This window comes from Muntiacus reevesi, chromosome 13 (assembly GCF_963930625.1).
Source record: "Muntiacus reevesi chromosome 13, mMunRee1.1, whole genome shotgun sequence".
In the NCBI taxonomy this organism is placed as follows: Eukaryota; Metazoa; Chordata; class Mammalia; order Artiodactyla; family Cervidae; genus Muntiacus; species Muntiacus reevesi.
Genome location: NC_089261.1, coordinates 4,331,242 through 4,355,704, shown reverse-complemented (window position 1 = coordinate 4,355,704; position 24,463 = coordinate 4,331,242). Strand labels below are relative to the sequence as shown.

Sequence of the window (24,463 nt, the reverse complement as noted above, 5' to 3'; positions counted from 1 at the left end):
CGACTCTGGAATGGGGAAAATTCCACATCAGCTTGACTGCCAGGAACTTTTCCATATCTGATGGGCTCACCGCTCTCCAGCCTCCACAGCGCTGGGGTGCACACGCACCCAAGCACACGCAAGGTATTCCCTCGGGCTGCAGACTTTAGTTCCAGAGGCCCTGACCGTAGAAGACCCCCCCTCCCCATGAAGCATGTCAGTGGACACCCACAGCGAGGCCCAGGAGCCCAGGTTTCTCCACAGCCTCAGCCAGAGAGTCTCCCCAAGCTCCTGCCTCCCCCTGCACAGGCTGGGTGTGAAGACACTAACCTGAAGACTTCTGTAGAGTCCGGGTGCTTCTACGGAGTGAAGGGCGGAAGGCCAAGGCCCTCAAGCACCTGGATTTGCGCAAGAAGCCCAGTTCCAAACTCACACTTCCCCTCCCTGGCCCTGCTCCTGACAGCACTCAGCCCACAGTAGACAGAGGCCGTGGGGCAGGGGCAGGCGGTGGTTCAGAATCCCTGCCTGACCTGGGAGGGATTGAGTGACCATCCCATGCCCTGATTGTGGCCCTGGCTCTGCCATGAGGCACCGGCAGTCCAGATGGGGCACCGCCAGAGTCAGGGGGAGCTGTAAGGATGGCCCGGCCCAGGTTATAAGCCAGGCTGCTGGCAGAGCACACTGGGGGTCCCCGGCAGCTCTGCCCACAGGCCCGCCAGTAAAGCCGTGCTCCCTCCACTCAGGCCCCACAGATGCTGAAGACACTGGCTTTCACCTCCTGGGCAGACTGCAGCAGGAAATGACAGTCACGCTGGGTGTTCGCTGAGCGCTTTGCCTACCAGACACCTGATACTGGTGAGTCTCTAAAATGTTGTCACTGAACCCACCACCCATGCCCGGGACAAAGGCACCAGAATTCCTACTCTCAGCTCACACGTGAGGAAGCATGTTCACAGAGGAAAGGTCTCCACGCTGGAATGTGGGGTCCACAGACATCCAGAGGGGTCTGGGCAGTGTCCGGCCCCTCTCAGTGAGAACCAAGGGCTGGAGCACAGGGTACAAGGTGGCCCTTCTCCAACCCCAGGGAAGCTCGTGAACACAGGATTCAGTTGGCTGCAAAACTCCAGCTGTTTATTAACAAACGCTTCCCCACCCTCTGCCCATCACACACGGGGCCAACCGAGTGTGGGGGAGGGGGCGTGGAAAGTCAGGGTGAATGGGACAGTCAGGGAGGGGCAGGTGGCACCCCCCCCCCCCAAATCCCATGTCACTTGGCTCCTGGGAGACTGACATCTGGCCAGGCAGAAGCCTCTCCTCTGTGCAGCCAACCGCAGGGAGCGCCATCCAAGGGAGGCCAGGGCTGCCCTTGGGCCCAGCCAGCGAGTGTGAGCGGAGGCCAGGGCCAGCAGAGGGGGGAGAAGGGCTGACAACAAAGGGTCCAGGTCCGTCACCATGCCCAGGCCCTCCGGTGCCTGCCCAGTCCTGCTGCCATGAGCTGGCCTCGCCTGATGAGAAGCTGCTGCCGCTCACAGCGCCCGCACCTTCTTGGCCTTCTTCTCCGATCTCACAGCCTCGTCGTGGGCTTTCCGCTTCTCCGCCAGTTTGTTGGCCTGCAAGGAGGATTAAGCTGTGATGGGCGAGAGGAGGGAGGGAAGGGGACTCCCCCTTCTCCTACTCAAGGCCACCCCTTAAAAGCAGAGCTTCCAGAAAAGCTAACTGGCAAATTGCCACGGGGAAAAAGTAAATCGATCCAAAGAGCCTCGGGTGAGGAACCGGGTCTTCACTCTGCCTTATGACTCTGTTACTTCACGGGCCACCAGCAAGTCAGGAGGACCGCAGGCTCCCAGGGCTGCAGACCACTACCCCACGACCCGCTTCGCCTGGGAAAGCTGGGCCTTTCAAACCTTCACCAGGAGCTGCTGGAGGGGTCGGCCTGGGGCAGTCTTCCGCCTAGGCCATTTGGCATGATCTATTTCCAAAACAGGCAGGCCTTTCCACCTGGCAATTACACGCCTAAGAATTTACCCTGCAGAGAGATACTTGGAAGTAAGGCAGAGAGGGGTCCGAGAGTGTTTTCTGAGAATGACTAGCAAAGGGAGACAGTCTAATCCTGTCAGCAGGGGCTGTACGAGGCCATGGACAGCTCACGCTAATGACAAACACAGCAGAATGATTTTTAGGCAGACCCTGGAGATACTGTGGGTTTGAGTCCACCCACCACCCCAAAAAAGCAAGCATTACAATAAAGAGAGTCCCAAGAACTTTTTGGTTTCCCAGTGCACAAAAAAGTTCTGTTTATGCTATGCTGTTGTCTATTAAATAGTGTGTAGTAGCATCATGTCTACAAACACCATCCATACACATTCATTATAAAAGACTTCACTGCTAATAAAATAGTCACCACCACCTGAGCCTTCAGTGAACAGTAGTCTTTTTTAGTGATGGTAACATCAAAGAACACTGATCACTACATTACTACAACAAATAATACTAATGAAAAAGTCCGAAATATTCTGAGAATTACCAATGTCACTGGTGACAGACACATGAAATGAGAAAATGCTGGGGAAATGGTGCTAAACAGACTTGCTCCACATAGAGCCGCCACAAACCTTCCGTTTTTAACAAACACTGCATCTGTGAAGCGCGGTAAAGCGAAGTGCTGTATGTATAGCATGTGCGTGCGCGCTGAGTCACTTCAGTCGTGTCCAACTCTTAGTGACCCCATGGACTGCAGCCCACTAGGCTCCTCTGTCCATGGGATTCTCCAGGCAAGATTACTGGAGTGGGTTGCCATGCCCTCCTCCAGGTTATATAGCATGACACCCCCCCAATAACACCCGTGTTATTACATGCACAAAAGAAAGCTGGGGGGCTGTTACCCCAGACCACCTCAAGGGCAATGAGGGGTGAGCCACCTTCCCATCCGTTCACGTTCTGGTGTACACAGTACTGTCTTAAACTCTTTTTTGGCCTGGAGTCTGCCCAGGAGAGCAGACAGGCCTGGAAGCTCAGCTGTGAGGCCCCATCTGAGCCTCAGGTGGAGGGGGTGGGGAGCAGGGGGCAGGGAGACTCACCTCTCGGATTTTGCGCCTCTTGCCAAACATGATCTTGTTGTAGAGGTACTTCTCCCGCTTCTTCATCATCATGATGGCCAGGCGCTTGGCCTCGCTCTCCTCTTCCTGGGCCAGCCGCTGCTTGTCCTCCAGCTTCACGGTACCAGCCATCACCCTGGGCTTCTGGGGACACAGGGAGGATGCACATGGGGACAGGCTGACCCCACCCTCCACCTCCAGCCCCCTCTGGCTCCTGCCCATCTGGCACCAAGATGGCTGTGGGGGGCTGCTTCCCAGGATGAGACCTTGGTCCACTCCCCACTACCTTCCCCTCCAGCCTCGGCTCCTCCGGGGTGGTCAGTCGGGCCTCCGTCTTCCCCTCCAGCCTCTGCTCCTCCAGGGCGGTCAGCCGAGCCTCTTCCTCCTTCTCCGAATCAGCCTCCATGTCTTCCTCCTCCTCTTTTTCTCCCTCTTCCTCGCCATCACCTTCGTCGTCTTCCTCCTCGTCCTCCTCCTCAGATTCATTCAAGTTTCCTACAAAGAACCAAGAATTCTGCACCCTGGGGGTCTGCCCTTCCCCCTGTGGTGTGAGAACTGGCAGCGGACATTCTAGGGGCAGAGCAGGGCTGGCTCAGCCACGGCCCCCCAGCACCTCCCCCTGGGCCCAGCTGCCTTCAGCACAAACTCCAGGCTCCCCACCCCTCAGTTCTGCTGCCTCCCACAGAAGCTTCCAGACCATTCTGCTCAGTTATCCTGGACATCAAGTGACACGAGAGTCCAGGACACAAACATTTCCTCCTCCTAAGCCGTGTTACTCCAAAGAGGATGTACAGGGCTCTGTGTCCCCACTGACTGCCCAGTTCTCTGGAACGTGCCCCGTAGCCAATCAGGGAAGCAGCCAGCTGAGCCCCGGTAGCCGAGGCCGGCCTGGAGGAGCGTGTCTAGCCCGCCCGGTCCGGCCTCCTTCACGCACCTGGGTGCTCGCCCCGCTGCAGGGCCAGGAGCTTCAGTTTCTCTGGGGGCACATAGTCTCCTTCCTTCTCCGTCACGAAGGGCGAGAGGTGCGGGGGCAGCTGCACCCCGGGGAAGTAGTCTGCCACGGGGAGGAGGAGCCGGGCATTCACCGAGTCAAACACCCATTGGGGCTGCACGTAGTACCTGGCGCAGGGCGGGAGCAGAGAGTCACGGGGCCCCCCGAGGACCTGGCTGCATCTGCAGGGCCCTGGACACAGACCTCCGTCCCCAGGAACCCAAACATGCAGGGGAAGAAGAGGGTCTCGGGGGCCTACCTGCCGATGACCGGGGTCTGCTGCCCAGGCCGGTCGACAATCTGGTGGGTGATGCCGGGGTCTGTGACGTCATAGGTGGCCCCGATGCACAGAGATTTGTCCCAGGACACAATCCCCCCGAAACTCCTACAGGCACAGGGGGAGCCCACGAGGGTCCTCAGGCACAAGCTCACCCTCCCAGGACACACCTGTTCCCTCCCCCAGGGTCCCTGGTCCAGGGCGGGACCTGGCCGGTGCGGTCAGGCCCCCACCTGATGACGAAGGCCAGGGCCTCGCGGGGCACCTCGCGGTTCAGGAAGAACTTCAGGCCCTCGAAGAGCTTCTTGTGCTTTTCCTGTGCCTCCAGCTCCTTCCTGCGGTCCTCCTCCTGCGCCGCCATCTCCTGCCGGGAGGAGGGGCTGCTTACGCTGTCGGGCCCGCCCGCACCCCCACGGGAGGCAGAGGCTGAAGACAAGCCCCTCCCAAGCTTCCTCCTGCACCCCTCAGGTCCCCCGGCCTGCCTCCAGAAGGCCGCGCAGTGCTCACCCCCTCAGCAGGAAACTCGTCCACCTCGGCTTCCTCCTCCGCCGCGGGCACCACCACGCGGGCCAGGCTGGCGCTGAGGGCGGCCAGTTTCTGCGGAAAGAAGCGGGGCTGCAGAGGCGCTGCTTGCGGTGGGGAGGGGAGCACTGGCCGCTCTGGGACGGCTCTCAGTGGGTTTGGGTTCTGGGGGACGCAGGGCCGGCGCTGGAAGCCCCTCTCACCTCCAGAGAGCTCTCCGAGTCCAGGGCGTAGGTGTCCTCGCTGGTCTTGGCGTCTGTGTGGACCTGACTCTCGAGCTGGGAGGCGAGGAGGGGTCGGTCAGAGGAAGGGCAGGCTGCAGCCCCCCCTCCCTGCGGGCAGGGCCTACCTTGGGCGGGTAATGCAGGTTGAGAGACTGGTAGAGGCGGAAGTTGACGAAGCCCAGCAGGGTGGTGTAGAACTCGGTGAACGTGGCCATGACCCTGTAGTCCACGTCTGTCGGGTGCTGCGGACACAGCGGGCGGCGAGGCAGCGTCAGTGCGGAGAGCACCCGGAGCCACCCGGGCGGGGGCGCTGGCTGCCCGGGGACCAGGAGGGCCCTCGGGGCCGCCCTGCCTTCAGAGCTCGGCCCCTCGGGCAGAGTCCAGGGGTCTCCACCCAGGAGCATCCTGGGCACCAGCCAGGCTCTGGACAAGGGTCCCAAGGGCTGTCCTGGAGACCAGAGACAGATCCCCGCTAGTGGCGAGAAAGGGAAACCTTCGCCTTGAGGTGCCCAGGACTGCTGATGCCCACCGCCCCCTCACTCTGCAGGTCAGACTTCCATCCCTGCAGAGGCTGCTCACACCTGCTCCACCGCCCAGCTCACAATTTTCATTTACTGTCTACCCTGGGGCTAGCCCACGAGCACCTGGGGCCCGGATGGGCGAGGTGGCCCTGGAACAGCCCACCTGCCTGGATGGGGACAGCTGGGGCAGTGGGCAGAGGGCACACTGCACCCACAAGCCCTGGCAGGACCTTTGGGACCGATACTCAGAATCTAACCCTGCCTCAGGCCCAAACCAGAGACAGAGGCACAGCCTGAGGACCCAGGACGGGCTGGGCAGCCACCTGGCCCAGCCTCAGGGTGCTCTTGAGAAATGCTGCCTGCCTGGGCAAAAACAGAGCACAGTCCCACCTGTCCCCCCTGTTGACACCTCGGTTCTTCCAGAGGCCTGGGGGCATGTGAGCAGTGACTCCCCCATGGCCCAGCAGTGCCCTGAACTCCACTACCTGCCTGGGTCCTGCTGCTGGGAGCCCAGCACTGGCTGTGCAGGGGCAGAGCGGGAGGAGGAGGGGGCACATGAGGGCCTCAGCTCTGACCCAGCCCGGGTCCCCCATCCTCCTGCTGGCAGGAGGCAGCGGGAGTGCGCTGGTCAGAGGAAGGAGAAAGGGGCGGCCCGTGCCCTCCCCTGCGCCTCCAGGGCCAGCTGTGTGGAGGCCAGCCACCATAGGGCCCTATTCACCCCAGCGGGACAGACAAAGGCCAGTCTGAGCAGTGCGGGGGTGGGACATCAGAGAGCAGGAAGGAGAGGGAGGGCTGGAGAAGGAGGGCAGGCGGGCAGGAAGGACGGGGAGAGGAGGGACGGGGCAGGGAATAAACAGAGAGCATGGACTCACACACGCCGGCCCCCAGAGCCGACACAGGGGCTGCTGTGGGCCAAGCACCTCTCACCCACGGAGGCTGCCACCAATCCCCACTGCTGGGCCTCAGAGGGCTTCCGGCCCGCGGCTCCCCAGCCCAGTCCAGAGTGAGAAGTAGGGAGGGGCCCAGCGGAGCCCAACTATGCACTCACTCCCGCTGGAGCACCCACTCCCTGGGCAGCGAAGCTGCCACCTAGCCAGGTCTCTGCTGAAGGCAGCAGTTTCCACTCAGGGCGTGAGCATGAAGCGGGGCTGACGTGGGCCCACCGCAGGAGAAATCAGCTGTGACCCTGTGGGGCTGACAACCCCCATCTGGAGGTCAAGTCAGCATTTCTCTTCATGGATCCTGCCCCAAACCCCCCCAGTCTAAAAGACAGAGAAAGCTGGGTGAGGACCCATCAGGACGGAGGCAGGCTGGGCTCTGCGTGAGGACGTGCACACGGGCGCGCTCCTCCCAGCCGCTGTTCACTCTTCCTTCCGCGACCCCTGAGGACTGGGCACTGGGAAAGCTCTTCTCCCTCAAACCCTCAGGACAAAGGTTCAGAAGTGCAGGCGCCTTATTAAACGTGCGAGGTAGGAGAACCTGTCCGAGGCCAACCAGCCAGCAGGTTCGGCAGCCAGGCTGGCTCAGGCTTCTATTACCACACACTCCCCCAACGTCGCCACCCCACCCGGCCGGCACTCAGGAACCCAGCTGGTTCTGCGGGACAGGACGATCCCCTCTCTGCCCACCCTCTCATCTCCGGCTAGGAACCGGAGAGGAAGCCACGGCCCCGCACAAACCCCTCCCCGGGGAAACACTCACGTCGTGGGAGAAGGTGTAGGGCGTGATCCACACGATCGGCTGGCCCAGCACCTCGGCCTGGTAGTAGATGCCTTTGATGGACAGGAAGACCTGCGGAGGAGGAGCGGAGGCAGCGTGTGAGGCCCGCGGCAGGGCCTGGGGGGCGGGGGGCAGGGGGCGGGGGTCGGGGCCCCGCCGGCGGCCCGGGGCTCACCTTGCGCAGGGCGCGGGCGGCGATGACGTAGTGCATGAACTCCACGGCCAGCCGGCGGCAGAGCTGGATCGTGTGCACGTGGCACTTGCCGGTCCGCGGGAAGGTGGAGAAGAGGAAGCACATGGACAGGGCGTCGTCCAGGTCCCGCAGCGCGTCGATGAACGTGGGGTACCTGCGCAGCCGGCGGGGCGGCGCTCACGAGGCCGCTCCGCCTGGTCTCCCGCGGGCCTCTGACCCCGCTGCCCCCACCCGTCAGCCACCCCAGAGGCCCCGTTCCCGTGCCAGGCCCAGCCAGGCCACCACCATCTCCCGGACAGGGAGCCGGGCCACGTCCCGGGGGCCTGGCAGCACTGGCTTCCCCGTGGCCTTGGGAGGCTCTGCGGAACTCGGACGAGCCCGCTTAACTCCAAGGGTCGGGAGGGGAGGCCAGGTCCGCAGACATGGAGAAAAGAACCTTTTCTTCTGTCTGAAGAAAGGCCTGCGGGGGCCTCTCGCGAGACAACAGGAGAGGCACTCGGCTTCCGGGTTCAGAGGCCCCCGAGCCTCGGTCAGCCCCTCGGATGTTTCCAAGTCTCCTCCTCTCCACCTCACAGACCACCCCAACCACCGAGCCCTTCCTAGAAGCACCAGCGGCCATTCATTCTTGAGCAACGGCCGAGGAGTGGGCGACGCAGAACGGGAGTGCCATCACACTGCCACATGGTGTGTGCATGAATCCAGACACTTGCTTTTTTCTTGTTCACCTTTTTTTTTTTCATTTCTTCCACAGGAAAGCCGTGTCAAAATCGCCAGCTCTGTGTTAGCGGAGAACCCGCTCGGAGCAGGCCCTCTTCTTGGGTCGCCCAGCTTGCGGCTGCAGGGCTGGGGGTGAGAACGACTACCGTGGAGCTCCCAAGCCGGGGCTGTTGCTCAGCTGGCTGGCCCGGGGCTGGCCCGGCTGACTAGACCAAGTCCATCCAGGCCGGAGCTGAGCGCTCCCGGGCAAGCAGTCCCCAAGAGAAAGACAGGCGTGCAGCGAGCCCCGGGTTTCTGAATCTCACCACTGCCGCCACTTTGGGCCAGGCTGTTCCAGGCGGTGGGGGCTGTGCTGTGTGCCATAGGGGGCTGGGCAGCATCTGTGGCCCCTAAATCCTACGAGACCCCTCTGCCATCCTAGTCACAAGAACCAGAAGTGTCTCCAGACACTACCAAGCGTCCCCCGACTCAGTCAGTGACAGAGGGGGACCATGGAGAAGGATGGGCAAGAAACGGCTGACGTCAGGTGTCCAGCCACACTTCCAGGACTGATTCGTGCAAGCCCGTGCACCCCCAGACTGGCTCTCTCTCACCACAGGGCCTTTGCACTGTTCGCTCTTCCTGAACTACACTCCACCTGGCTGTCTCAAAGGTCTGCCCTCAGACACCTCCTCTGACCAGCCTGTAACTCACGTGTGTCCTCCAGTTCCCTTCGTGGAGAGCATCCCTCATGGCATTTGTGTGGACTTGTAACCATTAGAACAACATGGAGTTGTTTCCTGGTCTGCTTCCTTCAAGAGGAGGCCAGCTCTGTGGGTGGGGTCTTGGCCGTGTTCCCCACTGTACCCCCAGCGCCAAATCACAGCCCATAGCTCACCGCTCCTTGACGATGTGGTCGAGCTTATAGTTGGGCTTGTTGTCCTTCAGACGCTCCACCGTGTTCCACTCACTCTTCCCATAGGCCTTCCGCAGCTTCCGGACGAATACCTGGGGGAGGAGGAGGAGACCGCTGATGTGGGGCCAGGGGATCCTGGGCACCCCTTCTGTGTGGGAGGGATGCTTGGCTTTGGGGGGACTCCCGAGGCCTCCAGAAGCCGACCACGGCTGTCTGACGGCACCATCTGCCCCCTCGGCCACCTCCACAGAGCGGTGAACCCAATCCAGCGCACCACACTGTGGACGGGTGAACGGCGATAAGCACTCAGACGTGCTGACATGGAAGTTTAATGTTTTCAGCCCTATTTTCCAACTGAGAAGTGAGGCAGGTCAGGGCCAGGAGGTTAGGCCAGAAACACCAACCTGTGTGTCCGTGAAAACGAGTCATGGGCCCACGTGTGGGGCTGGGCCACAGGAGAAAACACGGTTGAGGTCAATAGTGGCCCCAGAAATCCTCTTAACTGACCAGCTGACGCCCTCCAAGCATGTCAGGGCGGGCCTGTCCTCTGTGCTCCCGAGATCCTCAGAGGCCCCCTCCGCTGTGGTCGTGAGCAGTGACCAGTCCCACGAGGGGCGCAGTGTTGTGAACTAAGGAGGCCGCAAACCCCCGCTGCACCTCGGTGGGCTCTGGGGAGAGGGCCACCAGCAGCTGCACCCCTCAGCCTGGCCCTGTCGCTCGGCGAAGGCTACAGTACCAGCAGTCTACTTCCAATTAGTTGCGTTTGGGGTAATTAGATCTCTACTTTCCCTGTGGTGTTTAAGCATTTTAATGGTTTCTATTTGCGGAATGAAAAGCCTGATCTCCTGGGAGCGATTTCAGAAAGAACCGGAATCAGATGGGTTTCTTTGGGCAGAAAATACACCAGAGAGACCCTGAAAGACTACAATCTTTGCTTCACGGGCAATTAATTTACTTTTCCCCCAAAGAACTAGGGGAAAGGTATGACAAGTAAAGTGTTAATCACTGGCCAGGTTCTGTGTAAATGATTTCCACACAGAAAGAGCTCAGTCAATTCCCCCAACACAATTTGGAGGCAGAATTACCTTACCCTTTGTAGACTTGCTCCCAGAGATCAAACAACCTGCCTGAGATCAGTGTTAGCGGGTCTCCATAGAGCTGGGTAGGGCCCCCTGCAGGCCCCGGAGCCAGGCCTCACCTTGTACTCCCGGAACTTGTTGACGATGGGTTCGTGGAGGAGGAACTTGATATCTTTGATGAGGTAAAAGGTGCGGGCCGCTGTGGAGCCCTTGTTAACCTTCTTCTTGTGTTTGGGTTCATGGGGATAAATGCCTTTCAGGATGCACAGCCGCCTGGAAGACAAATGCCATTCCATCTATCAGCAAACATGCTGAGCACTGGCCATGCTGGGCCTGGAAAACCAGGCCCAGAGAACTGAGACCACAGGAGCCCTGCCCTCGGGAAAACTCACATCCTCAGGTAGGAGCCTGATCATCACAAGTTTCTGAAAAACACATGCAAGATGTCCCAAGCACCAGAAAGGAGACTAGCAGGAATATCGACAGAGGCCAACTGCAGGTACCTCTTTTAGCAAGGGGAGTCAGGAAAGGCCTTGCTGAGAAATCAGTGTTTCAGCCACATACAGGTATACCTTGTTTTATTGCATTTCATTCACTGCACTTCACATATATAGCTTAGCTTTTTTTTTTTTTTTTTTTTAACACACTGGAGGTTTGAGCAACCCTGCATTCAGCAAGTCTATCAGAGCCAACATCTGCTCACTTCATGCCTATGAAACATTCTGCTAATTCTCACAACATTTCAAACTTTTTCCTCATTATTATATTTGCTATGGTGATCTGTGATTAGTGATCTATGACGATGCTGCTACAATCAACTTTAAGGCACCACACATCACACTGGTCTAAGATGATTAACTTAATCAATAAATGCTGTGCATTCTGACTGCTCCACCCGCCTGGCCACTGCCCAGTCCCTCTCCCTCTCCCCAGAGCTCCTTACTCCCTGGGACACAGCATTGATATTAGGTCAATAAATAACCCTACAATGGCCTCTAAGTGTTTCAGTGGAAGGAAGAATCCCAGGTCTCTCACTTTAAATCAAAGCTAGAAATGATTAAGCTAAGGGAGAAAGGGGTGTTGAAACCTGAGACAGGTCGAAAGCTAGGCTTTTTACATCCTAGTCACTCAAGTTGTGAATGCAAAAGAAAAGCCCTTGAGGGAAATTCGAAGAGCTACTCCAGTGAACACTTAAATGATAAGAAGGCAAAACGATCTTACTGCTCACCTGAAGTCGGCCAGGCTCAGCTGCAGCTTCTTCCGGGCTTTGTTTCGGGTGATGTAGTTGGTGGCTGAACCCCGTTCATACTTGGGGAGGAAAATCAATTCTCCATTAGCAATGGCTGCAGTGATGGACAGCCACTTCTGGACATTCCTCATGCAAAAGGTGACCACTGCTGTGGATTCATGGCCAAGAGGCCATGGGGAGGAAGCGTGCCTGCACCGTCTTCACAGCAGTCAACACGGAGGACACACACATCTGTGTGATGCGGGCATTGTGAGGTTGCTGTGGATCAGGTGCTATGCCAAGCCCTAGCAGTAGCTCTAAGTATTGACCATGATGATTACTAACTTGCACACGTTACTTCATTTAATCCCCACAACACTGTGAGGTGGGTGCCATTAAAATTCTCATTTCACAAGGGTGGAAAACACGGCTCAGAAAAATAACCCGCCGGGGTCACACAGCTTTCTAAGAGCTGGGGCTGCATTCAGACCTAGGGCCAAGCCCAGAGCCTGAGTGCCTCATCCACTAAGCCAGGGTTCTCAACTTCTTTTTCATTATAACCACCCTTTCCACCACTGGAGGCCTTGTTAGACCTCTTCTCCCGTTTCATCACCCTCTCTCACAGCCTCCCAAAATGTTAACACCATAGATATACTACAGCTCTCTTTGTGTCTCTGTGTGTCTCTCCTTTAGAGGGACACACATCATTGTAATATCCACCATGTCCCCCAACCAACTCCTGTTCTGTTGGAGATGACACCGTCTGGTTGAAAATGCACACTCTAAGCCACACAGCCTCTCTCCTTCCCCTCATTCATTCATTCAGCAAACAATCACAAAACCTCTACTATGTTCCAAGTGTTCATTTGGCTAGATGCCAGGAGGGTAATAAAAGACAAAAGACCTGGTCTCTACCTGCCCCCGAAGACCACAAGGTCTTGTGCAACCACCTGGATGTTTGCAGCGCTGGATGCTGCCTCACAATCACGGCTCTGAATCCGATCGGGCAGCAGCACACTGAACCAGCTCCCTGCAATGTAACCAAGCACATCCTTCCCCAGCTAGGTCTCCCGCTGGAGTAAGACAGCACAGGCCTCCATGGGCAGGTCCGGCTCCAAAGGGATAAACCCGTAACCTCCTGAGGGTATGTTATGAACAACCCCACAGTCACAAAACATGCCCCGCCTTCATTCGTAACCTTCACACATTTATTACCCATCTACTGGGGATCAGGCCCATGCCAAATCCCGGGGACACAAAGATGACTTTCTGCTTTTGTTAAAACTTTTCCACTGCCCTATGCCACACTGTCACCATTCTTATCCTTGCAAATCTTAAGGAGATAATTAAAGATAACTGGGATGACTTTTCTCCCCGGGTGTACAAGGGGATGGATTCTGCACTTGGGGCTGTTAGGTGTTACTGGCACCTAGCAGGTAAGAGGTCAGGAACGCTGCTAAACATCCTACAAACACACAGCATAACCCTCCCCACAATAGTTATCTGGCTCAAAATGTCAAAACAGTTGCGAAACTCAGCTTTAAAACTGTCACAATCCACTGACATGTCTATATCTGTGTCTCAAGCTCAGGTTTGCTATCCTGTATCTTTATAGCTCCAATTGTGAGCACTTTCTGGGTATTCAATAGCGGCTGGGTTTAAAAAAAATTGGCAGTCAGGACCTGCCTGGGTGGTCCAATGGTTAAGGCTCCATGCTCCCAACGCAGGGGGCCCAGGTTCGAGCCCTGGTCAGGGGACTAGATGCCACATGCAACTAAGAGTTCACATGCTGCAACTAAAGATACCACATCCTATAAAGATGATTCCTCAAGCTGCAACTGAGACCAGGTCAAACAAACAAATCAGCAGTGGAAACTTTCAAGTTGAAAGTAACAATTGAGGCAACTATATCGTCCTCATCCCCTCTAATCTCTTCCTACCACCAAGAGGATTCTCTCTACAGAGACAAGAACAACTCCTTGAAAGATAAAACACGTTCTCTCTCTTTACTTGATTCTTACTGCAACTTGAATAAAATCCAGTTTCTTGTGTTTGACAGTCTTGCATGACCCAGTCCCTGTCCAACCCCAACTTCACTAGATGCCACTCTTCCCTCGGTTTAACTTATTCCCCGGCCATCCTGATATCATTTGATTTCTTGCACACAATAAGCCCTTTCCACCTAAGGACCTTGGCACTTAGATTTCCCCCTGCCAGGCTTGTTTATGACCATTTTATTTGGTTTACTTTAGTGTCCAACTTCCCCCACAAGAAACTGAGCTCTGGGAATGCAGGGACCACATCTGGTTGTTTATGTCTCCATCCCCAATGTCTAGAACAAGGCCTGATTCAACAGAAAAGGGAGCCACTAGTCTTAGAGACGATGAACTCGACAAAATGGTGAGCTCTACATTAGGCTCATCACTTTCAGTAATGAGTTGTCCTCCAGCTCGGCCTGTTTTGGGGTGGAGCTTTGCCGGGTAACCTCAACTCTCTTTCACAGCTCTACCCCAGGTGTCTTTTTCAGATTTCACAGCGAGTACTGCCGTCCCGGCCCATCATTTGATCCTTTCTGGCTGCTGTCTCCTGTCGTGTTGATCCCAGCCGCTTCTGCACCCACGAGGGTCCAAGGCCGGGGAATCCCCAGGCTCCATCGCTCCCGTCTCCCACCTCCTGGGGCAGCCCCAGCCCCCTGCCCCGGCCTCTCGCCCATCACCTTCTTCTTCTCCAGGCCTCCCATGGCTCCACGCTGGATGGTCTGCAGGCGCTGCGCGGACAGACACCGCCGCTTCCTTCCACATGTGCCCCGAGTAGGGCCCCGAGGCCCCCACGCCGCCGGCCTGCGCGAGCTGCCCAATGAGGTGCCTGAGAGAATCTAGGGAAAGATGGGACATTTCTCCTCGAGATTTATAACCAAACCGCGTGAGAAAAATCTCTGAGACTGATCTTTCGGGCTCTTTCCCATCTACGAGCCTCTTACAGACATTTTTAATGTTTAGACAAAGGCGGATATTCGGGCATTTTTATACTCATCCTGATGACAGGCGCTTGACGTATAGAGCCCCGTTGCATGTTGGGATGGAAGGGGGCGGAAGCCTTAGAGGCGGCGCAGCGCCTTCTGGGATGCAGAGGGGAACCGCGTTCTTTGGTGAGGGAGCCGGTTACGTTGTTATGGTAACGGTTGCTGGGCGTCGTCGGAATCAGTCTCGGTTGTCTGAGAGGCCTTCTGGGCGGTAAATGAGGCTGCTCTCTCTTCGCTATTGGCCATTGGCTTTGTCTGGTGTCCATTGGCTGTTACCGGGGGTACGTAGAGCACAAGCCGACTTTTTTCCTCCAGAGGTGGAGAGATTCAAGAGGCCGCTTAAACATTCTGAGCCTTAGCAGAGGGTTGAAAAATGACGAAAGGCCAAGCAGAGTTACAAAACTCGTGTTCTGTATATTTTAAATGACCATTCAGGGCCCTCCCTGGTGGTCCGCTTGTTAAGACGCCACAATTCCTCACCGGACGCGGGTTCGATCCCTGGTCGAGGAGCTAAGATCCCGTATGCCACGGGCTCGGTAGTCGTGGTGTATGGGCTTAGTTGTTTCGCAGCGTGTGGGATCTCCCAGGATCAGGGATAGAACCCGTGTCTCCTGCATTGGCAGGCGGTTCCTTACCACTGGGCCCCCAGGGAAACCCTAGTAAATACTTTTAATTAAAGCTAAAATAAAGTAATGGAGAAGGAAATGGCAACCCACTTCAGTACTCCTGGAAAATTCCATGGATGGAGGAGCCTGGTAGGCTACAGTCCATGGGGTCGCAAACAGTTGGACATGACGGAGCGACTTCACTTTCTTTCTATAGTTCCTTTTGGTGAAGGAAATGGCAAGCCACTCCAGTGTTCTTGCCTGGAGAATCCCATGGGCAGAGGGGCCTGATGGGCTGCAGTCTATGGGGTTGCAAAGAGTCGGACACAACTAAGCAACTAACACACACACACTAAGTAAAAACCTAGTTATTCTACAAACAGCCAAAAATGAACGAAAACTGGATAGGAGAAGGTGACTCAAAGACTTTGCAGAAACTTGCCAGACAGGTGTGAGGAAAACCAGAGTCATGTGGTGCTCACAGCAGAAGACTGAGGAGTGTTCCAGAAACAGCGTAGGAGAGAGGGAAGGATGGCAGAGATTGGTACCACCATGAAGGCTCTAAAGGGTGCTGAGGTGGTGGTCTCTGTCACAAGTGTGTGTTAGTTGCTCAGTTCTATCCAGCTCTTTTCGACCCTTTGGATTATAGCCCACCAGACTCCTCTGTCCATGGGATTCTCCAGGCAAGACTACTGGAGTGGATTGCCATGCCCTCCTCCTAGGGATCTTCCCGACCCAGGAATTAAACCCATCTCCTGTGTCTCCTGCATTGCAAGCGGATTCTTTACCTGCTGAGCCATCAGGGAAGCCCAGTCTCTATCACATCTCTGTTTAATTAATCAGTCTCATAATTGCAGAAACTGGATTGATTATGGAGAATGACTGTAGATTACTATGTACTCAACCAAGTAATAGCCCTGATCACAATTGCTGTGCTTGAAATTGTTTCATTGCTAAAGCAAATTAGCAAGAATACTGGAGCGGGTTGTCATTCCCTTCTCCAGGGGATCTTCCCAACACAGGGATCAAACCTGGGTCTCCTGCATTGGCAGGTGGATTCTTTACTGACTGAGCCACCAGGAAGCCCTAGGTTTATGGTTTCCTGAAATTGATTAAGCAAGTGCATTCTTTTCCATCCACTTAGAAAAGAGGATCAGAGACTTCCTTGGCAGTCCAGTGGTTAAGACTCCATGCTTCCATTGCAGGAGGTAGGTTCGATCCCAGGTTGGGGAACTAAGATCCTGCATACCTTGAGGCCAAAAAAAAAAAAAAAAAGAGAATCAGAAACTGTTCTCATTCTCATGGAACTGACAGTAATATTCATCTAGCTTTATGTTGGGGCTATGTTTACTCTCCTGCTTTCCATCATAATATTAGTCTGAGGAGATCTGGATCATGGGGACAGCCCACAGATGTTACACTGATCTGTTATATTGATATCATGCTGATCAGGCAGGGTAAGTGAAGATAGGGCTCTGAAGCAGGTCCTGCCTGCAGAGCAAACAGTGCCCCGCTTGGACCATCCGATCCAGCCGACACTGTGGTGTTGGTGGAGCCAGTGGAGGGAAGGATGCAGTATGGAGCTTATGGCAAGCCCCAGTGCGTGAATCACAAGGCAGAACTCTGGGATTCTCCGTAGGTCATGCCATCTACTGCAGAGAAGTGTACACCATTGAAGAAAGCCCTCCTGACTTGTCACTGAGCCCTGGTCAAAAACAGCTGGGGTTTGGGAACCGAGAGCAGAACTGCCAAACATGAGTTGGGTTATTTTGGACCAAGGAATAAAACTAAATGGATCCGGCAGCAGTCAATTTAAACTTGCAAAATGAAGCATAAAGTTATTATGAAAGGGCTGGTTGAGACAAAATTGAAATCAATCAGCTATGATATTTGACAAACTTTCAAAAAGATGATACAAATATTTTGGTTTCTACTAAGAACAATTAAAATTAAGATGTGAGTGAGTCTTTGAGCAACTGGTAAAATAGCTTCACCTTTAACCTAGTATCCCGGAAGACCCCCAAGTGGCTTAAAATCAGTAGACCCTCCACAACATGGAATGACTTATTTAAGAGCACCAGCAAAAGTACCTGCAAAGTCCACAAAAGTGATGAAATGATCATTTTAAAGAAACTCCTCCTTTAAAAAAAATAGACTTTATTTTTTTGAACAACTTTGTTGTTGTTTAGTGGCTAAGTCGTGTCTGACTCTTTTGCAATCCCTTGGACTGTAGCCTGCCAGGCTCCTCTATCCATGGGATTTCCCAGGCAAGAATACTGGAGTGAATTGCCATTTTCTTCTCCAGGGGATATTCCAGACCCGGGGATCGAAACTGCTTCTCCTGCATTGGCAGGTGAATTCTTTACCACTGAACCACCAGAGAAGCCCTAGAACAGCTTTAGCTTTACATAAAAATTGAGTAGATAGTACAAAGAGTTCCCATGTACCCCACAGTCAGTCTCTCTTATTGTTATTATTATTTTTTAAAACTTGTGGGATGTTAATTCCCTGACCAGGGACTGAACCTGGACCCTTGACGGCAGCAGCAGCAAAGAGCATAGAATCTCTTAATATTAACATCTAACAGTATGGTATATTTGTTACAATTAATGAGCCAACATCAATACTTAATTATTAACATACGTTATTCAGATTTCCTTATTTTTTAAGCTATTATCCCTTTTCCCCTTCTGTTTCAAGATGTCATGTTACATTTAGTTGTCGTGTCTCCTTAGACTCCTCTTGGCTGTGACAGTTTCTAAGATCTTCTTTGTTTGTGATGACTTTGACAGCTTTGAGAAGTCCCTGTCAGGTATTTTGTAGAATGTGTCTTCTTTGGAATTTGTCTTATTTCTTTTTTTTTTAAACTCATAGTTAAACTGTGGGTTGGAGGAGGACCACAGAGGCAAAGTGCTATTTTCATCACATCCTGTCAAGGATGTATGCTGTCAACATGATTTATCGCTGTTCATGTTGGCTTTGGTCATTTGGTCAAGGCAGTGCTTGTCAAGTTTCTCTTCTGTAAAGATGCTCTTCATCCCACCCCTTTTTCATACTGTAATTTTTGGAAGGCAGTCACTTGGAACAGCCCACACTTAAAAACTGCAGAGTTACGCTTCCGCTTCTTGAAGGCAGTGTATCTATGTTCATTACTGGAAATTGTTCTGCGAGAGAGATTTGTCTCTCATCCATTTGTCTTAGTTTGTCCGATGGGTATAACAAAATCCCATAAGTAGCTTATAAACAACAAAAATTTACTTTTCACAGTTCTGGAGGCTAGAAAGTCCATGACCAAGGGGTCAACATATTTGGTGTCTGGAGAAGGCCAGGTTTCTGGTTTATAGACAGCCACCTTTTCACTGCATCCTCACAGGGCTGAAGGAGTGAGAGCTGTCTCTGGGGTCTCTTTAAAAAAATTTTTTTTAATCGAAATGTAGTTATTTTACCATATATTAGTTTCAGGTGTATAACAAAGTGATTCAGTTGTATCTTGCACATGTGCTCAGTTGTGTCCGACTCTTTGCCACCACGTAGACTGTAGCCCACCAGGCTCCTCTGTCCATGGGGTTCTCCAGGCAAGAATACTGGAGTGGGTTGCTGTTTCCTCCTCCCGGGGCTCTTCCTGACCGAGAGATCAAACCCTTGTCTCCTGCGTCTCTTGCATTTGCAGGCAGATTCTTTCCCACTGAGCCACCTGGGGGAAGACCCCAGTTATTTTACATATATATGTAAACTATATATATAGTTATAATGTATATGTATTCTTTTTTAATATATTATTTTTAACATCCTCTTCCATTATAGGTTATTACAAGATATTGAGTATCGTTCCCTGTGCTATACAATGGGTCCTTATTGTCTACCTACTGGGATCTCTTTTATAAGGGGTCTAATCCCTTTCATGATGGCTCTTGATTACCTCCCAAAGGCCCCACCTCCAAAACCCATGGCATTAGGGATTAATTTTCAACACGTGAATTGCAGGGGGTGAGGGGGGGAACACACAAACATTCAGTGTATGTCAGTATTTATATCAGTATGTACTCATGGCTATTTATTTTTACTTTGGATTATAGTCTGCATGCGTGTCTGCTAAGTTGCTTCAGTTGTGTCTGACTCTTTGCAACCCTATGGACCGTAGCCCGCAAGTGTCCTCTGTCCCTGGGCTTCTCCAGGCAAGAATACTGGAGTGGGTTGCCATTTCCTCCTCCAGGGGATCTTCCCCACTCAGGGATCAAGCCCGAGTCTCTTTATGTCTTCTACATTGGCACTTTACTACTGGTGCCACCTGCAAAGCTCAAGTTATAGTCTGAAAGTGAAAGTGAAAGTCGTGTCCAACTCTTCGCGACCCCATGGATTATACAGTCCACGGCATTCTCCAGGCCAGAATACTGGAGTGGGTAGCCTTTCCCTTCTCCAGGGGATCTTCCCAACCCAGGGATTGAACCCAGGTCTCCCACATTGCAGGCGGATTCTTTACCAACTGAGCTATGAGGGAAGACCTAGTTATAGTCTGCTGCTGCTGCTGCTGCTGCTAAGTCGTTTCAGTCGTGTCCGACTCTGTGCGACCCCACAGACGGCAGCCCAGCAGGCTCCGCCATCCCTGGGATTCTCCAGGCAAGAATACTGGAGTGGTTTGCCATTTCCTTCTCCAAGGTTATAGTCTAACATCACGTTATTTTATTGCTCAAAATATTCCAGCTTTGGCCACTAGAGGGCCGTTTCAGTTTGCTTTTGTATCTTTCTGACATACTCTGTGTGTGCGTGCCCGCGCACTTCCTTACATTCCGGCCTTATAAAATGCACCAGATTCATCTTGCATATTTCTTGTCCTAGTCCTGGTGTCAGCCATACTAGGGGAAGTGAAAGCGAAAGTGAGTGAAAGTCGCTCAGTTGTGTCTCACTCTCTGCGACCCCGTGGACTATACAGTCCATGGAATTCTCCAGGCCAGAATACTGGAGTAAGTCGTCTTTCCCTTCTCCAGGGGATCTTCCCAACCCAGGGATTGAACCCAAGTCTCCCGCATTGTGGTCGGATTCTTTACCAGCTGAATCAAAGGGAAGCCCAAGAATACTGGAGTAGGTAGCCTATCCCTTCTCCAGGGGATCTTCCCGAGCCAGGAATCGAACCAGGGTCTCCTGCATTGCAGGCAGATTCTTTACCAACTGGGCTATCAGGGAATCACCCTGGTTCCTTTCATATACCAGGGGAACCTGGTTTCTTTAATTGGAGAATGGTTATTATAAACCAAAATCTAGGCACTTGGTAATCTTATTGCTATTGTGGTATTTTTGCTTCTACACCCTCTCAGTTGACAGAGCAAAAGGTATGTTTGTGAGTACTATTCTGCTGTGTACGCACATACTTGTCACCAGTTCTGGATGCAACCATCTATGTCTGTATTAAGCTAACCCTGAACTCGTACTGATGTATCCACCATCACCACATGGATCATTCCAGCCTCCTCCCCATGCTTATTTGTAAAGCCCTCTCCAACAGCAAGAAACTTGCCCTCTGCCTACAGTCTGCCATCCATTTAATTGTTCGATTCTAGTGCATATGTCTACTAGCCTCCTGAGAAACCTGTATGCAGGTCAAGAAGCAACAGTTCAAACTGAACATGGAACAACGGACTGGTTCCAAATTGGGAAAGGAGTATGTCAAGGCTATATACTGTCACCCTGCTTATTTAGCTTACATGCAGAGTACATCATGTGAAATGCCAGGGTGGATGAAGCACAAGCTGGAATCAAGATTACTAGGAGAAACATCAATAACCTCAGATATGCAGATGACACCACCCTTATGGCAGAAAATGAAGAGAAGCTAAAGAGTCTCTTAATGAAAGTGAAAGAATGAAAAAGTTGGCTTAAAACTCAACATTCAAAAAACAAAGATCTTGGCATCTGGTCCCGTCACTTCATGGCAAATAGATGGGGAAACAATGGAAACTGTGAGAGACTTTATTTTCTTGGGCTCCAAAATCACTGCAGATGGTGATGTAGACACTTGCTACATGGAAGAAAAGCTATGACCAAACCATATAGCATATTAAAAAGCAGAGACATTACTTTGCCAACAGAGGTCTGTCTAGTCAAAGCTATGGTTTTTCCAGCAGTCATGTATGAATGTGAGATTTGGACCATAAAGAAATCTGAGTGCCAAAGAACTGTGCTTTTGAACTGTGATGTTGAAGAAGACTCTAGAGAGTCCCTTGGACTGCAAGGAGATCAAACCAGTCCATCCTAAAGGAGATCAGTCCTGAGTGTTCTTTGGAAGGACTAATGCTGAAGCTCTGGCCACCTGACTCGAAGAACTGACTCATTGGAAAAGACCCTGATGCTGGGAAAGATTGAAGGCGGGAGGAGAAGGGGACGACAGAGGATGAGAAGGTTGGATGGCATCACCGACTCAATGGACATGAGTTTGAGCAAGCTCTGGGAGATGGTGAAGGACAGGGAAGCCTGGCATGCTGAAGTCCGTGGAATCGCAAAGAGTCAGACACGGCTGAGCGACTGAACAACAGCAACAGTGTTGACTAGCATCAGAACGATCAATTCTTACCCTCATGATGTAGTGCTTATGTGCTGGTCCTTTTCCCTTTATTCTTACAGACCTCACTCATTACAGAAGTTTCTGAAGTTAGCACCCTTTCCCCCACTCTTTTTTACATATTTACTTATTTATTTGGCTGTGCCAGGTCTTAGTTGTGGCAGCACAGGGCATCTTTGATCTTCATTGCGGCAATGCAGTTGCAGCATGCAAACTCCTAGTTGTGACATGTGGGATCTAGTTCCCTGACCAGGGATGGGACCTGTGCCTCCTGCCTTGGGAGCAGGGTCTCAGCCACTGGACTACTTCCTCTAGCTCCTTCTTGTCCCTTAACATGTTTTCTAATATTTGTGCAACCCACATGTGTTACATCATTTTTATAATTTAAGATTAATTATGAACTTCTTTCTACATTAAATGGGCTCTAAGATTTTAATGTGAAGGTGAGAGTGTGAGTTGCTCAGTCGTGTCCGATTCTGCGACCCCAAGGACTGTAGCCCACCAGGCTCCTCTGTCCATAGATTCTCCAGGCAAGAGTACTGGAGTGGGCAGCCATTCCCTTCTCCAGGGGATCTTCCCCACTGGATATCCAGTATGTGACCACACAGTCATGCATTTGTTATATTCATTCTCCTCATGCCCCCTTCATGCATACATTTTTTCACCATTTTTTAAAGAAATTGAAGTACAGTTGATGTACAATGTTGTGTTAGTTTCAGGTGTACAACATAGTGATTCAAAAATTTTAAAGGTTATACTCCGTGTTAGTTCTGATAAAATATTGGCTATATTCCCTGCGCTGTGCAATATATCCTGGTTTATATATACAATTTAATTTTCTTTCCCTATTGGATTCCTTCTTAGGCTGTGTCCTAGCCCATTCGTTCTGAGACCACTAAGAACAAACCTCTAAGCCTAACAGAATCAGCTCAGTTGATCCACTGAAATGAGGAGGAGGAACTGTGGGGGTCTGGCCACACAAAGAAAAAGGTTACTATAGGATTTGGGTGAAGGGTTGGGTTAGGTAAAATGTAAACCAAACAGTATTTTTATTTTCAATTGTTTTGGCCACACTGCATGAGGGATCCTAGTTGCCTAACCAGGGATGGAACCCGCACCCCAAGCGAGGAGTCTTAACCACTGGACTGCCAGGGAAGTCCCAGCCAGGCAGTATTTTGGTGGGTTTAACACAGCACAGGGCTGCATGAGAAGGGTCAGCTTGAGGTCTGGGCAGCAAAGTATCCTGTTTACCTGAAAACTACGAAGTCGAGAGGGCAGGGACTGTTGTGTCTGGAAAATAAATGCTGGAGCAGCTTCCCTTGTCAAAGTGACTTGGCGCCTCCAAGACTGTTTCTTTCTTACTAACGATTTCAAACAGCAGATTACTGATGGTTTGTGATTTTTGGGGGAAAAAGAAATCCCAGTAAGAAGAGTAACAGTCACTCAAACAGCATGGTTATTGGGACACTTACAGCTGTAACGTGACCTTGGGAGAAATAATGTTTCCTGTTTCCATCGCAGCTGGCTGTGTCTGTGCCTGCCCTTGTGCACAGACATGCCGACTTTTACCTGCCCATTCCAGGCCAGTGTTTACTTTCTCGGCTTTTGCTGTTGTTTAGTCGCTCAGTTGTGTCCGACTCTTTTGCAACCCCATGGAGTGTATCCCGCCAGGCTCCTTTGGTCCATGGGATTCTCCAGGCAAGACTACTGGAGTGGGTTACCTTTCCCTTCTCCAGGGGATCTTCCCTACCCAGGGATCGAACCCATGACTCCTGCATTGACAGGTGGATTATTTACCCCTGAGCCACCTGGGAAGGCACTTTCCCAGCTCCAGACCCCCAAACAGAAGTCCCGAACCAAATGATTATCATTTTCCTTTTCACTTCCCCTGCCCGCATTACCTAAAACATTCCACCCCCAGTCAGTCAGCCTGTTTCTAATATCTATGGAAATGCACCTCCTCCCCGACTAGTCACCGAGGCACCTTCAAGTCCCCAGGGATCAGAGGTGGTGACTCTCCCAAGGAAGCTGCTTCTCACAGAGGCCGCTGCTCTGGAGATGGCAGGAAACAGGATCATTGCCAAGGACTGGGGAGCCGGGCAGCCCTGTCCCAGACCATGAGCGTTCCATTGCCCAGAGTTCCAAGGTCCCCCTGGAAGTCTGAGCCCGAGGATCTGCAGAACTCCACCCTGATAGGCCACACCCAGCCTCCTTGCACTAGACAATCTCATTCTATATTTGTAAAGTACTTCCTTAAACAGATGCACATCTCTGTATTTACTTATGTCTGTATTTATTGTCTTGTGAGAAGTCAGGCGCGGAGCCAGATTATCTTGAAAGAATGAACCGTAGCAATTACCCATAAAATAATTGCAGAAAAAATCGTATTTGCAAGTGATTAAAGATGTTTTAAGGTCTAAATATCTTCACAAGTTGAGCTGGAAGGGAGCTTAATTAGAATGATCTTCTCCAACCCTTTTGGCTCGCACAAGAGAAACTATTTCAGACTCGAGAGGCCAAGGTAACACAGCACCTCCAGAGCTAAGTCGTGGACACAGATTCTTCTGTGGGGCTTGGTGGATGGGGAAAAAGCCTTTCTTCTCTCTTCTCCTTGCAGAGACTGTTTCCAGGTGACTTTCCTAGTCCTTGCAAGTGGCCCTGCTAACCATGGCTTTGTGTATATAATGATTAAATCTGGCTCCTTAAATTGCTTTGTTTTATCTCCCAGGAGGCTCCCACCTTTCCGGTTGGTTGAGAAAACCGGGCGGTCTGGTCCGGCTCCAGCAGCCGAGCTCCCTCTGAGCAGGCGGGCAGAGAACAGCTGACTGCTCACGTGACTGTCC

At 52.6% G+C, this 24,463-nt stretch overlaps 1 protein-coding gene across 1 annotated transcript; it reads right to left on the bottom strand.

Moving 5' to 3' along the window:
* Nucleotides 1–1,145: 1,145 nt before the first annotated feature.
* PES1 (pescadillo ribosomal biogenesis factor 1) lies at nt 1,146–14,280 on the bottom strand. Its single transcript, XM_065904379.1, has 15 exons — nt 14,157–14,280; nt 11,441–11,520; nt 10,332–10,485; nt 9,116–9,225; nt 7,504–7,675; nt 7,311–7,400; nt 5,214–5,330; nt 5,068–5,142; nt 4,850–4,939; nt 4,576–4,706; nt 4,325–4,450; nt 4,009–4,193; nt 3,361–3,569; nt 3,057–3,218; nt 1,146–1,589 (listed from the first exon to the last, which is right to left on the bottom strand). The coding sequence occupies exons 1-15, from the start codon at nt 14,178–14,180 to the stop codon at nt 1,506–1,508; spliced, it is 1,809 nt and encodes a 602-aa protein (XP_065760451.1). The 5' UTR covers nt 14,181–14,280; the 3' UTR covers nt 1,146–1,505.
* Nucleotides 14,281–24,463: the final 10,183 nt, after the last annotated feature.

Excerpts from the sequence above, each read along its gene's own strand:
- PES1 (XM_065904379.1), bottom strand. The coding sequence starts at position 14,180 with ATGGGAGGCCTGGAGAAGAAGAAG. Across the intron at positions 11,521-14,156 it reads GAGGCCTGGAGAAGAAGAAG|TATGAACGGGGTTCAGCCAC; the intron begins GTGATGGGCGAG and ends TTCCTCCCCAAG. Across the intron at positions 1,590-3,056 it reads AGAGGCGCAAAATCCGAGAG|GCCAACAAACTGGCGGAGAA; the intron begins GTGAGTCTCCCT and ends TCCTCCTTGCAG.